Here is a 16,191-nt window from a genome sequence, read left to right as displayed (position 1 = left end):
CTAGAATTTGCTTTTAGGATTCAGGATGAGAACAGGTCCTATGGGTGAATTCCAGACCTGAATCTCCAGCATCCCAGCATGACCCTCACTTCCAGCAGGCGCTGAGCTGGAGTGCCAAGTCAGTATGGTGGCTTAACCTGGCTCCCTAACATTGAGCTGGTGTGTTGATCAAAGGAATATTTAGCTGGAGATCTCAGGCAGCTGTTTGGGGTCTAAGCTGTAACCACCATAAGGCAGACTTGCTGGGGCAGAGGGCTGAGAGTTTTGCCAGACCAGACCCCTTCTTTTCCTGCCCTTCCGTTTGGTTGTGAGGAGCTGCCGGTGGCCTGGGACCTGGAAGGAGTTCTGCAGAGCTCGCTCTCTCGCTCTCACTGCAGGGAGAGGCAGTTTCAGCCCAGTGCAAGGTACTCGGGAGCCTGAAGTCTTGGCATCAGGCACACAACTTTTGCTACAAATGCCTGTTTTCTGGAGGCAACATAATACCACTTGATGAAAAGAATTGAATGTCGGAGACTTGAAAGGCTCCGGGAGCCTGGGAGGTTGGCAGAGCGAGCCAGGCATCTCCTCTCCCCACCTCTTCCCCTGCAGCTGGGTGCGGGGTTCTGCCTCCCCAGGGATAGAGGCCCGAGTTTGGGAAAGCACTTGAGTAGGGAGGGGGTGTCTCATAGAGGCCCCTTCCCTTCCAGAGCCGGGGCGGGGGCGGGGGGCTGTGCCTCTGGCCAGGGGCCAGCCCACCTCCCAAGGCCTCCTCCCCGGACTGGCCTGGCTGGCCCCAGCTGTGGGCCTGAAACCTTCCTGCTGCTCTAGTCAGAGACACCCTGTGCTCTCCCCGGGGAGTTTTCTCCCAGGTGGGATTTCCCCCTCAGACCCCTGACCAGCCTCCCTTCCATGTGGCTTTTATCCCCTGTCCTTCAAAATGTGTGTGTGGGGGGGTGGCAAGTTCCTCTCACATCACTGTGAAGGGAGAGCACGGTGTCCTTTCACCATCAGGAAACAGACCGCTTTGTGCTTCTCAGGAACCACTTGCCCCTCTGACTTGCAGCCTTAAGGAAGACAGTAGGGGCCTCACCTCAGCCAATGTGAGGCTGTTTCACTTGAGCACATCCTGGCTTTGCCCCACAGTGTCAGCCGCTGGGCGAGGCCCGGGGACCCAGGACCCTCACTGGTCGCAGGGTAACAGGTGATGGCAGTCACTCATGCTAAGGGTGGCGGTAGGGGTGAGCGCATCTCAGCATGGCAGAGACGGTGCGCCATCTCCCGGGACACTTCACAGAAGGAATCCAGAAGTCTGAGTTCTCCCAGTCAGCTGGGCACCATTAACTACTAGGCTGTCTCGTTAATTCCAAAATGGGGAAGGCATGGCTCCCACCCAGAAGTGCTCACAACATGAGCCGAGGGGGCGCGAGACGCCTGGCCCCTTGTGTCTGTAAGTGTTTTCTGTCGCAAACCCAGGGCTTTCTCGGAGCATTGATCACACTGTGCTGTCTGGTATTATGTCAATTATTTATCTTCTCCCTGTCCATTGCGAAGGGAAGGACCTGATGCTTAGGGACCAAGACCACGTCTCATCTCAGAGACAGCCCCGCAGCCCCACACAGCAGGTGCCTCAGGGCTTGGATCTCTCTAAACTCCAGGAGTATAGACCTTGGGAGTGGAGGACAGAGGGTATGTTCCCCGCTCCTCCTGTTCGTAAGTGACTAGGGCACCCCCTCCGGGGGCTTGCAGTATTTTATTAGCTGGCAAATCAGGGGGAGTGGGAGGAGACTGGTATATCGGCTGTCACGTGCATCTTGAGTTTTCCAGGTTGTACGTCCTCTTCAGAATTCAAATATGCAGAGGGATGGGCTGGAGCCCTTCTGTCCAATATGGTAGCCACTGGCCACATGTGACCAGTTAGATTTTGAGTAATTAAAATTAAATCAAATGAAGAGATTCTCCTCTCACACTAGCCACACATCAGGTGCTCAGTAGCCATGAGGTGACTGCTGGCTACAGTATCAGACAGCACAGGCAGAGAATGCTCCTGTCGCAGCAGAACTTTCAGGTGGGTGACACTGGGGACTCCAAGCGACAGCTCTTGATCCAAAGTGTATACCTCAACACGTATGCCTCTGAGTGACTTGAAGGCAAAAGGAAAGAAGAGTTTGTCAAAATACAGATTCCTGGGTCCCTCCCTTCACTTCCTGAATCAGAACTTCTAGTGGGTGGAGGAACTGGGAAGCTGCGTTTTAACAAGCACCCCCAGGTGGCTGTTATGCAAACTCACATTTCAGTGCTCCAAGGCAAGGCAGAAGTTGAGTAGCGAAGCTGGGAAACCTCCTGGTCCGGCAGTTCCGAGCATCTGAACTTTCATGTATCACTTTGCACTCCAGCATAAGATTTCCCAGCCCACCGTCTCCCCAGAGTAGGTGACTGGAGCGTCCAGACTGGCAGCTAAGGGTTCCAGCTCAGTCAAGTCCTGGCTCCGCTTCCATCGAGCAGTAAATGATGGAGAAAGAGGCTGTGCGAGCATTATCTCCCTCTCTCCTCTTGCAGAACCAGGAGGCTGGAAATAACCTCGCTGTTCCCCTTGAGCGTGTTTGAATCACAAGCACCTTCTCTCTAAAATAAATTTATTTCCTACTGCCTTCATCCCCACAAAGACCAGCCAGTGATGAATACCGGACTTCATAGCTTATTTGTCAAAGCAGCACACCTGTGAGGATTCCTGCGGAAGATAAATTTTGGTCTGGGGGAGGGGGGCCGGGAGGAGGAGGGACCTGGCCAGGAATAAATCTTAACATGTTGCACCAGACGGTGAATGAGCGTTTGCCTCGCAAGGCTCGCCCTCCTGACAAGGTATGATAAATTACCCTCTTTGTTGACACCTTCATTGGGTTATTTATGGCTCATTAATTGAACCGAAAAGGGGCCTTGTAGACCCAGCAGGGGCACCTTACAATGCTTCTCCATTGGACCCAGCTCAAAGAGAGGAACAAAGAAGGGACGAGGGGGAGGGGCACACAGATGTTTCTGCTCCTTGGCTCAACAGTCTTCACCAAATAATTCAAGATTTCTTAAAAAAACAAAACAAAACAAAACAACTTTGGAAGTGCAGGTGAACCTCTCTGGGGATGGTTAGCTGTGTACCTGGACACCCAGCCTGTGCTGCTGTTTGGCATCTTTTAAAGAAGACGAAGCCTGTGTCCAGGGCTCTGTACCTGACTGCCTTCCTGGCTTGAGACTTGCCTAGAAAGACAGCAGGACATGGTGAGGACCATCGGAAGATGCGGACACGGGCCCAGCTTGTTCAGGGACTTGCTGTGGGGCTGTGGGGAGGCCACACGGTCTCTCTGAGCTTCAGATCCCTCCCTTGTGAAGGGAGGGTGTCAGATGGGGTGATCTCAGAGTTGTTTTCAGTTCTCCAGGGTCTAAGATAACAAAGAACAGTTGGCTCTTCAGCGCCCACTGTATTGGCTTAACCCTTCCATTTCTGGTTATTAACTAGTCTATTCATTTTGCAAATGTATGTACTAGGGCTGTGTCATATATTCGGCTCTAACGGGGACGCAGGTATATGGGGTATGTATAGTTCTGTTGTCAGCTTTCATGGGTTTTCGATCTAGAATTTTGTTTGTATTTTCAAGAGCTGGTTAGTACATAAAAATTAATTTAATCTTTAAGTACTTACAGGCTAGTCCTTGTAATAAACTGTCCTTTGCTTGACAGTAAGGGAGCGTGCAGTCTCTCCAGCTGCCGTGTGCTGTTTCTCTAGGATGCCACTGTGGCCCGTGAGTAAGTTGTAAAAGGCTCTCTTAAAGTGCCAGGTGGTTTCCCTGTTGCTCTGGCCTTCCCCAAGTTTCCATCCCATGGAAAGAACTTGTCATTGAAAGGAATGACAGCATTGCTTCATTCATTTCACTATCCATTCATCCATTTAGTCGTTCTTTCCTTCCACAAAGGTTCATGGAATATCTGCTCTCATCTTTGTGTCAAGTTCTGTGTTCCCAAGATGAAGGGACAAGAGCAAACGCCAGAATTCAAGGAAAAATTGAGACTCTGGTGGGAAGGTAAATACACTGCACGGTTACTGAGTACCGAGTCATGCCCAGGAATCTGTGGGAGCAGGTGGGATGGAGCTTAGCTGTGTCTGGGGGCTTAGGGAAGGCCTCTAGGATGCTTAAGTTGGGTTTTGAAGGAAGACTAGGAGTTCTCTGGGCAAACAAGTTGTAGAAGTCTATTCCAAGCTGCACAAAGGGTGTGTGTAAAAGCACCAATACGCCCCTTAGCTGTTTGAGAAATGATCAGTGGTTCAGTCTGGTTGGAGTATAGTGTGAATTTAGGAGATGAGAGGGGAAAAGTGTGGAGGTGAGGCTGGAACAGGGCCGCACGTGGAAGAGGCTCCTGGGAGGCAGCGGGGAGTCTGCACTTTGTCCTGAAGGCCGTGAGGAACATTCGAAGAGGTTAATTCAGAGGAGAGATGGTCAAAACGGTATTTTAGGGAGATCCTCTGGCACCAGAGTGCAGGAGGTTGGGGGAGGAAAAACTTGCTAGGAAACTACTGCAGTTGTCCAAACAAGAGGAAATATGGGCTCAAGATGAGGGTCTGGCCGTGAGGGAGGTGGAGAGAGCACAGGGCTGGGAGCTGGAAGACCTGAGTTCTCATCCAGCCTCTGTCAGCATCCACTTCGAATGATTTGCGTTCCCTAGAGTGTGTATCCTGCTTTGTAAAATGAGGGTATTGGAGCACATGGTCCCTAATCTGACCCTGATATTCTGTAAGGACTGGGTGTTTGGTATATGAGAAGGAAAGGGAGGGCAGATGATACAGGGTGAGTCTTTACGATTGATAGAAGTGTTATTTAATAATAGTGGTTGGAGTGTTCATCAGCTGTGTCCTGCTAAGGTTGGAAACGGGCCACAACATATGCACATTAGAGTTCATAGTAAGGCAAGTTCTTTGCCTCTGTTCCAAAACTCACAGAGAGGGCTTGCTTCAGACTCATACAAAAATAGGGGTTTGTGGACCCCGCCCCCTCCTCCCAATGCTGCTTCAGGAATCAGCTACCTGACAGCTGGAAGGGAATGCCCTTGGAAGAACTGGTCCATGCATGCTCAGAACCGTCTATCTGGGCAGTTAGGTGAGAAGGATGAGCATGGCCAGTGCCTACATCCTTACAAATCCTCATCACCTCTTTGGAGAGATCTCCAAAGAGTGACATTCTTTTCTATTCCCAGATGAAAATAATTATTTTCTGATATTCAAAAAGAACATGCTCATAGTAAAGAGTTCAAACTGTTTTTTTTTAAAGGAAGAAAAAGAGAAGTACCGAGTAAAATTTACCCCAAATCTCAAGATGCAGGTAATAAGTTAACATTTCTGAGAGGATCCTTCCTGTCATCTCTCTCTGCGTAATAATCGGGATATATTTACATGGATGGACTGTATCACAGAAGTGGTTTTATTTGGTCATCATTTCTTGTGCACATCTTTTGTGATGTATTTGTGCATCATCATTTTAGGATGCACAGTATTTCATTCGTCAGTAAATCGTGATGTTTTCAACTGATACATCAGTATTAACAGACATTAGGTTGTTTGAGCTTTCTTTTATCAGCAAGACTAAGGAGCATCCATGTACATGTACATCCATGTGCGCTTGTAAAATTATCTCCTGCAAATGGAACTGCGAGGCAGAGTGTGTATGCACGTTCTTAAGTTTTGCCGCCTGTTGCCAAGCATGCTCTCTGGAGAGATCAACCAATGCACTTTAAATGTAATTTAATGCTTTGTTTCCCTGGAAAACCTATGGGCCAAAGGTCAGGTTGGGGCAGGATGGAGGCATGGAGAAGTCCGCGGCCTGCCCAGAGACTGTTTCCTGAGCACTGCAGAACCTAAAGGCCTGAAAGGGATGTGGGACTCTGCCGAGGGCTCATGGAAGGCTGTAGAGAGCAGGGGTGCCAGTGGATGCCAGGTCAGGTAAGGTGCTTTCCAGGCTCTTCTCCAGGATGGCTGACTCTGCCTCTTGGGACATTTGGCCTTTGAATAGCAAGGTGTCACCACCCACACAAGCTATAAGAAATGCAGATGTTGAGAGGCCTCCAAAAGCACAGATCTGTTCCTGCCTGAAATACTGCCTTTTCCAGGCCCCAGTGCCGTGTTTCCTGGTCCCTGGTAGGGCAGCCTTCTGTCCTGAGTGTTCCAGCTCCAGTTCAGTATGCTCCATCCTGGTGCCGCCATGTGTCGGACCATGCAGGCCGGATATGGCTTAAGCATTTTTGGTCATCACTTGACACCATGCGATGAGTTAGAGCAGAATTCCCTGATCATTGTGTTTCCATTCATGGTAAGCCCAGAGTTTCCATCTGCTTAGTCACTGCTCATTCATTCAACAAACGTCACTAAGAACTTACGTTACTGCAGGCACCACTGGGCTCTGAGCAGCACACAAAAATGAGTAAGAATTTACAGGTTCCTGCATTTTGAGCGAGAAGGGATCCTGACACACATCAAGTCTTACCCCTTCATATTCCTGCTGAGGAAACTGAGGCCCAGAGAAGCGTAGTGTTCCAGCTCCGATGGCCAGCCCACTGGTCGCTGCCCCAGTCAGTGTGGAGTGCTTCTCCTGAGATGTGGAGCAGGTGGGCCAAAACTCCATGTGGTCCTCTCTGGGGATGGGCTAACTCCCCGCTGAGGATAACTGGTCCCTGCAGGGCCAGGCTCCTTCTGCCTGGGCCCAACAGACACGGTGGTGTTGGGCCACGGGCTCTGGGAGGTGCAGGGAAGCAGACCCGCGCTTTGTGGCCCCTGACAGTGTGTGTAACTCTTGACATCTCTTGGGTGGCCTTGCTGGACCAGCAGACTCCTGTAGACTTGAGTGTGGGAGCATTTAAAATGCGTCGTTGGAAGTCAGTCCTATTTGAAGAGAATGGATAGTCTGAAGGTTCCATCGTTTAAAAAAATGAAAACTTAAAAAACTTTTTTTTCTTGAAGTGTTGACTTACAATGTTAGTGTCAGGTGTACAGCAAAGCGATTCAGTTATACATATATAGTCATATGTATATGACAACTCTCAAAAAATGCTATTGAGTTTTCTACAATAGTGGCTGCAGATGGGCTCCACCTGCCAAGATGTGATACGGAGCAGCGTTCTCAATGGTTAGCTCACCTGTGAATGCTTAAAAAGGTTAACGTGTCTCACCAATAATCACTCTTTGTATCTCTCCGATCATTAGAGTTTACAAAGTATTTTTACAACATTAGCTGGTTCCTTCTTTACCACCACCCTGTGTATTAGTGACTCACTAATTAATTTCATTGCGTATTTGTGCTTTTAGGAATCTGAATGAATCAATGAGTGACTTGTCCAGGAGCTAACAAGAGTTAGAGTTGGATCTGAAACCACCAGATTTTGTTTCTTCCAGTTTCTTTATTGTCCCAGACGTGCCTTTGTTGATTCCTGGGTTTGTACATTGACCAGCCCCGTGCGTGGCTAGCGAAGAGGGCCAGCAAGGAGAGAAGCCAGGAACGACCCTCTGCCTTAACAGCCTGTCCCTACCACAAAACATTCATTCCTTTGTCTCTTAGATGCTTCCTGTTATTAAGAGTTCCCTCTCAAAATGTAACTCTCCACTTCAGTAAGTGAAAAATGCAACCATATATAATAAAGCTGTATGTATCCTGTTCCATTGGAATTAGAACGGAACAGAAGAGAACAGAATAGAATAGAATTTATATTCTACTAAAAATAAAATAGGATTTAATAAAACGTGGTAGGTAAAGTATGATTAGAGACATGTAAGAAATAGACTCACTTAAAAATAAAGGAAAAAAATAGAGGTGCTGTAATTTACAAGGTGTCTAGTATGTGGAGAGTGTGTGGTAACTTTAGAGTTCTTTATTCCAATAGGTATTTTTATATCATGAGCATATATAAAGTACTGGTTCAATGAAATCGTGGTTTTTTTTTTTTTATAATTTAGAGACTACACCTTCCACTTGTGTTTAATTTTGAACGAGTGAACAAGAATGGAATAAGCAGAAATGAATGCCTCCCTTTCACTTCCCCAGCACCCGTAACTGGTCACACCTTAAGCCTCAGAGAAATCGTTAGCTAAACCCTTTCGGGAGGTGAGCTGCCAGCGAGCGATGAGCCACAGTTGTCTTCTGGAATGGGGTAGCACACAGGGAGTGTGGGGTGGGTGGCAGGAGAGAGGAAGGTGCCTCAGTGGGTTTCCCCTACTTGGTAGGAGTTCAGTAGGCTGACCCTTCCTGTGACACAGTGCCCTGTGCCCGCCCTGAATAATGGTCAGCCGTCACAACTCTGTTTACAGCAGAGCCAGACGTGGTCTAAGGGGGAAAGAGTAGCATTTTTGGTGCCTGTTCACCGAGGCCTCCAGAGCAACTTAGCTGAACCACATCTAGCACGTGGCATGCCGGAGGGTGAGTTAGGCGGGAGGGTTCCTCCCAGCCATCCTGGGTGGGATTGTTAGCATTGGTTTGTGGCAGGAGCACAATAGGCAGGGAAGCTGTGGAGCAACCAGCAAGACAGAGTTGCATTGCTGTGGGGTGTCTGAAAGGTATCCAAGCTTTGCCCAGCAAATAGTCTTCAGATGTGAATTAATAGATGGCTCAATACAGCAGAGTAGTAAGTAAAGTAAATGCATTTTAGAACTGGGGACTCTCTTTTGAGAGTTGGAAGAGATCCTAGAAATTACTGGAAGGCCATGGAAGCTAGTGGCTCGCCTTGGGTCACCCAATGGCTCAGAGGCAGAGCTAAGGCCAGACTACAGGGCTCCAGCTCCTGGTACGGAGCTTTTCCCATGGGCTCTGCTCACTTTGTTCACCAATTAAGCCTACACACGTTTGCTTGGGGGCCTACGATGTGCCAGGCACCGTGCTGGGGTAGGGAATGCACAGATGAATGAAATGAGAGCCCTCTTCTCAGGGCACTCATGATTTAGTTGGAGGAGACAGGAACATGAGCTGGCTATTTCATAAAATACAGTAAGATGCCTCCTTGAAAGGAGGACCCTCCTGATGCACGCGGTCCAGGAGACCATCTATTTTTTTTTAAAGAACCAACACGAGGCAAAACCCCGGTTGGGCCTTTGATCCTGTCTTTGCTCAGACCTCAGAGGACGGCATCCAGGGTGGAGATAAGGCAACAAGGACGAAAGTTGACGAGCAGAGGGAGATGACACAACCTGAGGCTTCCACCCTGATGTGGGTGATGTGTTCATTAGAGGAGCTCAAAACCCTTGTTTCATCTGAAGAGTTGAGACCAGGCGCCACCCCCTTTCTGTCTTCCAGGAATGTCCGTTTACGATTTCCTCTGTGTATTGTGTGACAGTAGGAGCTGGTTTCCCATTTGTATTCGCAGTCCTGTGTTGGAGTGTCTTTCCTTCACTGTGTTAGATCTAGCTTTGACGGTGACAGCCGCCATCCATGGATGTAAAGAATTCAGAAGAGGGCTGTAGATGGAAATCTGGGCTGTTTTTAGGAGACTTCATGACAGCACCGTTCTTTTCCTCCACAAAAAGGATTCTGTGATTGATGGACAGATGTCCTAGGCAGTCTCTCTGCCCATTGCCCTTGTGATCTGTTGAGAGATTGAATGAAACTAAGATTGAAAAAAAACCAAATCACATCCCTGTATATTGTTGGGGTTGATTTGAGCAAGCCAGTTATAAAAAGACACGTTTGAGGCAATCATGTTTGAGTTAATTAGCAGCAATAATTGTAGCGGTATTTAATGATATTGTGATTATGTTTTTAAAAACAGTTATTGTTTTTAGAAATGCCAACTGATGTGTATATATATGTAGATAAAATACATGTCTTTAAAATGTACTTTTATTTTTTAATGGGTGGGGAGACAGATTTAGGTAAAACAAGACGGGCTGTAAGTTGATAAGTATTGAAACTAGGTGATATCCATGGGGGGGGGGTTGTACCATTCTGTTTAGTTTTACATATATTCAATAATTTTCTATTAAAGCCATTTATCTAATGAATGCTACCGAGCAGCTACCGCTTGTCAGGTTCATGGCTGGCTGTTTTATGTGCAGCCTCTTATTCTGTTCTTACAACATCTCCGTAAGTGGGTTGTAGTACGCTGATTTCTCAGATGAAAAGGCTGTAACATAAAGGAAAAGTGAATTCCACATGTCACACGGTCAGTGGCAGAGCTGGGAACTGAACCCTGATCTTCTTCTTTAACTTTTATTTGAAGTATAACACATATCCAGAAATGTGCACAAATCGTATTTGTACAACTCAATGAATTTTTGTGGGACCACATCAAATAACCTCGACCAACGTGAAAAAAAAAAAAAAACCGGAGTGGTGGCACCATCCCCAAAGCCACCCCGTGACCTTGCCTGTCACAGCCCTCCTCAGAGGTGACCACTGTTTGGACTTCTAGCACCCCCGATGAATTTTTTGCATATATTTTGAACTTCATGTAAGTGGACTCATGATCTGGTGTGTGCCTTCTTTTTCCTCACATTATGTGTGTGAAATTCATCCGCGGGGGTGCCTCAAACGGGTCTTTCTTGTTCACTGCTGTGTATATTTCATGGTAGAAATATGTCAGAATGTGTCCATTCCATTATTGGTGGAATTGGGAGGGTTTCTGCTTTCGGGTTGTTATGAGTAGCGAATTTATGGATGTTGTGGTACATACACATCCTTGAGTGGGCAGCAGGATGGATTTCCGTTGGATTTATTCCTAGGACGGAATGACAGGGGCACAGGGTAGGCATACGTGAGCCAGGAGCTCTGGGTTTCTTGTTTGTTTGTGTGATCACCCATTTCTCTCTAAATAGATGAAGAAATTAACTGCTTTATGCGCTGAGCTCCGTAACACTGGGGAATAACGTAGGCTCCTGAAAGGCTCTGAGGTAGGATCAGGACTGGGGTTTGAGCCTGAAATATTCTGGTCCAGCACGGATGAACCCCAAGTCCCAGTCCAGGCCTTCAGTGCTTCAGGACTCTTCCTTGAAATAAGGTTAATCCCAGAGAAGCACTGCTCTGAAGTGTCCTGCATCCCTGATTGAACGTAACAGCGTGTCACCCCAGGATGCCAAAACCTATATAAAGGCGAGACCTATGAACACGCTTATCTAAACCATCAACGCAAGCAAAGAAGTTTCACAAAGTAAAAATTTTAATAAAATCCATCTTGACCTTTGGCGTCCTTGAGGATCACCAATTGTATAACAATCGTGTCATTACTGTTTCATTTTGAAGGATGAAAAATAGCTATTGTAATAGTCCGTGATTAACTGCGGGCTTCTCCCCCGGTTAGGTGGGTCTTTCGCACCCTGCACACCTGTAGCCCCCACACTTTTCTTTCTGGAAGTCCAACCTGGGTGCTGGGAAAGCTTGGTGAAAATGGGTGCTCCACCCTTCACAGCTCCAGGTGACAGTGACTGAGGACGTGGAGTGATAAGACAGAAGAAACTGTGAGCGTCAGATACAAATGGGGATGCATTCAACTCCCGTGTCTGCTTATTATTTGACCTGGAAAATACTAATTCTGAAACTTTGCTTCCTTATCTGTAAGAGTAAATACGATGATGTCACTTTTAGAGAAAAATTAGAAACAATTTAACTCGAAAGATGACAGAAGTTGATGATAAAATGCTAGACAGCCAGCTAGCTAGGTCCCGCACCCAGCAAAGGGGCGCGGGCACGCTGCCGCCATCCGGGAAGTGTCAGCTGCTTTCCTTTGCGGTTACCAAACGCGTCTCACATTGTTACAGTTCTCTCCTGCAACTGCACAGCTTCCAGGGCCTCCAGAAGCCTTGATTCTGCGTCTGACTGTCCTGGATATTATGGGTCATGGCGCAAGATGATGCGTCTGGCTGGTACAGGGAGCCCGCGTCTTCCGCCTACCATTCTTTTCACTGAAACTGAGCCTGCCCTCCCTTGCACGCTGTATGCAGATAGCCCTGGGGGGGGGGCGGGGCCCTTCCCAACGAGGCTGTAAATTCTGTAACACTTCGGTTCCTGCGGGGTTGAACCCCAAGATGTAAAGAGCAGCCCTGGTTTGTGTTTACGACTGGGGCTAGCCCCGCCGCCGTCCAGAATTTTATAATGAAGACACGGGTAGAAAAAGACCAACGCAAATTTGCCTAGTGTAAAAGCAGGTGCCAGGCCAAAGAGAGGGAGAGAAAACTAAAGTGAAACCCCCCTCCCCGAGGAGAGCTGGGACAGATACGCCCAGAACGTGGCTCTCCGCCTCCTCCTAGCAGCCAGGGGAGAAGGGGGAATCACTGCGGACGGCGGGGTTCTCTTTATCTCGTGGTAGGAGGCCTTTCAGGCCAGAAGGACCACTGAAAGGATTTGATACAGGGGTTTTTGTGTAAGGTGGTTTTAAAAGGCAAAGAAAAGAGTGATCCCAGAGCAGCGCTCCTGACAGGCGCAGAGGCACTCCCCATCCGGCTATTATTTATATTAGCCTCGTCTCAATTTGACAGCTGCAACAGCTCCTCCCTCACGATGGAGCTGCATTGTGGAAAAACCACGTGGAGGTGGCGGGTGCGTGTTCCGGGCTTGGCCCCGCCATTTATCCACTGCGTGCCTTTGGCCCTCGTGCTCTCTGCTTCTGGGCCCCGGGTTTCTTATCTGTTAGATGAGGGGCCCCTTGCAGTTCTAAGAGCCAGTGCTTCCTTTAGTCTCCGTGAGCCCAGCTAAGAACCATCGGGAGGGCTGAGAACCATCACGTCGCATGGGTTTCTCCTCCCCATGCCGGCGACAGCCAGTGAAAACAAACAGTAAGAGCAACTTCAGAACAGGGGATGCAGAGAAAGGGACAGGGAGGACACTGTTGCCAAGAAAACCAGCCCTGGGATCATGTTTGTTTTCTGCGGGAGAGGAGAGGGGTGACGCATGCCCAGTCTGTGTCACATGAGCTGCATGCCTTTTCATAGCATCCGTGGTGTATGGAATCCACCAGCTCCTCTCCCTGTGGCCTCCTTTCTCCAACTTAGGTTCTTTTGGTCCCATACAGCAGGTGACCAGGCAGTCACTCAGCCCCGTGACTCCTGTGCCCATCAGCCCAAGTGTAGGTTCTCCGAGCTTCCTCGCCCGCCGCTTTACAAGGCAGTAATTGCCTCCTGTGCCCTGGCTCAACAGACGAGGAGACGAGCCCGGCACAGCTCAGCGCTTGCACCCTTCGCTGAAGCTCACACATCTCTTTCTGCCCCCTCCCTGTCACCAGAGCACCCCAGACACGCCCACAAACAGGATAAACCTGCAGAACGGCATCCTCGCCCGCCAGAAGACGACGAAGAAAAAAATACCCCTGGTATCTCCAAGGTTCCTGCCTTTTCTGTCATTGGGGAACGCAAAGGTAAAGTCCCTCACGATGAACCACCTCTCTCTCCTCCAAGGCCTCGGCTACTCATGTCATCACTGGGCGATTCCAAGGTCGCCGCTTGTTGGTAAACAGGCACCGCCAAAGTGCCTGGTTTCCTTCTACCTGGCAATTCCGGTCATAATTGCTGTGAAATTATATAACTGCAAATTATCCTGCCATGTGAGTGATGTAAATAAGTATGTTCTTGTTCGGGGATAATAAATTTGAATGACACGGCTAGCTAATGAGTAGCCACTGGAAATTCACCAGCGCGCTACCAGAGCAGTAACTTTCTCCCACAGAGGGGGGAAGATGGTTAGAGCTGGTTCTGTTTGGTTGAATGAAGGCCTTGGGGGCAGCGTTGATAGTCCCTGTTCTTTCTTTTCTCCTGGTCTGTCCCTGCTGTTTGAAGCTGGAAAGGGAGCCTCTGTTGAGTTGGCAGCAAAGGCTCCCTAGAAGGGAAGCAGAACTTGGAGCCAAAGATGAGGAGTCCAGGCTTAGCCACTGATGAGTAGTGTGATTTGGGGGCAGTACTTAATCCTTCCGAGCCTCCATTTCCTCCTCCGTTAAGATGAGAGTGATGCCGGCTGGTGGCGACGCACGCCTCCTGGCGTTGTCGCGAGGATTAGATCGGGGTCCGCACGTGGAGGGGGCGGTAACCCCTCAGCCCTCTCCAGGGTTCGCGGTTATCGCCGACCGAGGCCGGGAGGAAAGCCCCACTTCACAGGCCAGACGGCGTCTGCACTCCGAGGGCCGCGTCTGATTCAGCTGGGTGTGAAGCGCTGTCACAGCAGAGACACGGTCACGCTTTGTCACTTGAGGGTGGCGGATTGCACCCAGCTCTGAACTTTTGCCATTTTTCTAAAGGGAGATTATAACTCCATTTCCATCAGGAAATAAGGGGTGATGCTTCAGATGCGTGAGAGGAAGGGATTACACCCAAAGAAATTTAACTCCTGAGAGATTATGTTCTCAGCCCTTGCCTTTAGCTGAGAAATAAATCAGCCAAGAGTAAACAGTCCAGTAACTACTCCAGCCATGAGACGGGAGGGCTCTGGCCTGGCAGCTTTGCTGGACAGTCGACTTTGCAGTCTTTCTCCCGGATAATTCTCTTTAAGGGTGCCTACTATACCCGGGGACGAAGGTAGGCCAGCAGCCAGCAGTTTCCAAGGAGTGCTTATACACCAGGCTCGGAGGATACAATTTGGCCACAAAAGGCCACTTTCCCTAAGACAGAAAACCAATGCCACCACCCCCAGCTTGCTTTCTGATACGCGTGAGGGCTGCACTTTGACAAAGGGAAAACTGCTTTCGGGAGATGATAGATTTATATTCCAAAGTACTGCCTAACTTGTAACCATAGTAACAAACAAAGCTATTACGTAAAATGGCTTCACCATGTGAAAGCAATAATTATATTAACCAGATGGGAGGAAAAAGGAGAGGGAAGTCTGATCAATGTGGAAGGCACCAGTAAATTGGATTGAAAAAAATGCATGACATTTCCCTAAATTACATCTCTTTGGGGGAGGCGGCGGGAGCCCACGAGAGAGGAGCAGTGATCAAGCTGGGGACAGGCCCCACCAGGTGGCAGCACGCAGAAGCTGTCGAAGCAGCTCTTCTGGTGACGGTTTTTGGGCTCCGGAATCTTAATACTTCTTCAAGCGCCAGCCCCTCCCCTCACCAATTCAGTGGGGAATTTCCCTGTCAACACTAACAATGTGGAAATGCCCCAAATTAGACTTTATTAAAGAGCATGTTGGTTGAGAAACATTCTAGTCGCCGTAAGCAGCGTGCGCTGAATGGAACATCAGCATGATCTGATGAGGCTTTGAGCATTTGATAGAGATCAGGGCTCCCCGTGCACTTAACTCCGGAGTTTCCACCCAGATCGCTCCCTCGAAACTCTTGGTGCTCAAACGAATGTGGTATATGTAGCCTGGGCATTGGGGTTTGTTCATATCCTCCCACTGATTTAAATGATGTTTGCAAGGGTCTAATGGATAGGAAGCTATTTATTAAGATGGAGGGGATCCAGATTCGTCATGGTTGGTATCTTTGGGAGCAAAAGGAGTTGGAGACTGACGTTCTCCTCAACAGCTTTTGCCTTGGTCCTGGGGGCAGGTCGCTGGTTAATTACTCCACCTAGAAAATAACAGCCGTGTAGCGCAGAAAGTGTCGCCCTGAGGTTTCAGACTGTTGACGCGCTTGTCATAGGATGTCGAGGACCCTTCCCTTCCTTCTCGTGCACCGTAAATCTCAGTGAAGAGGCCGCCTGTAATATCTCTGGCCAGTCAGGGCTGTTCCTTTACAAGGCCGGGAAGATTACACAACACAGATACATCTGAGGGAATCTGAATATCTAGCAAGATCTTGTGTAATTTGACCCAATCAGTCAAACAACACATCCAGGGACGGCCCTGGGAAAAATGTGAAGTAGCAAAAGTGCCAGTCCTTCCCCGGCACCTCCCTCCCCTCCCCTCCCCCAGTGCCCCACCCGGTGGATATTAAACCTCTCTCTCCTTCCACTGGAATGGAGATGTCTCGGTGAATGAAATAATGGATTAATCAGAGAAAGAACCCCCCACACACACACCCTTCGCTTCATGTGATAGTCAGGACACTCCGAGCGTGATCTCATTCAGTTTTCACAGCACGTTTGTACGGAAGCCATTACTGTCTCCATTTTATAAAAGAAGAAACCAAGTCTTCAAGAAGTTAAATGTCTTGGGCTACATCGGGTAGCTGGTAAATTACAGAATGGGATTTGAACCCACATCCATGTGAGCCGGAACTCTTAAGCTACCTTAAGCTGCTTCCCTCTCTGCTGCTCAGAGCTGAAGT

General features: G+C 48.8%; 1 protein-coding gene across 2 annotated transcripts in view; it reads left to right on the top strand.

Moving 5' to 3' along the window:
• RORA (RAR related orphan receptor A) overlaps positions 1-16,191 on the top strand; it is a 694,742-nt gene that overhangs the window by 281,608 nt on the left and 396,943 nt on the right. The window contains exon 2 of one of the 2 annotated variants that reach the window (XM_074366223.1): positions 13,210-13,341. The exons of the other annotated variant lie outside the window; for it this stretch is intronic. Coding sequence (XP_074222324.1) covers positions 13,210-13,341 — 132 coding nt within the window. The remainder of the gene's footprint in view (positions 1-13,209; positions 13,342-16,191) is intronic. 2 annotated transcript variants of the gene reach the window in all.

The sequence above is a fragment of the Camelus bactrianus genome, chromosome 6 (genome assembly GCF_048773025.1).
Source record: "Camelus bactrianus isolate YW-2024 breed Bactrian camel chromosome 6, ASM4877302v1, whole genome shotgun sequence".
Taxonomy (NCBI): Eukaryota; Metazoa; Chordata; class Mammalia; order Artiodactyla; family Camelidae; genus Camelus; species Camelus bactrianus.
The sequence above is the reverse complement of the archived record's forward strand: the minus strand, read 5'-3'. Positions and strand labels throughout refer to the sequence as shown.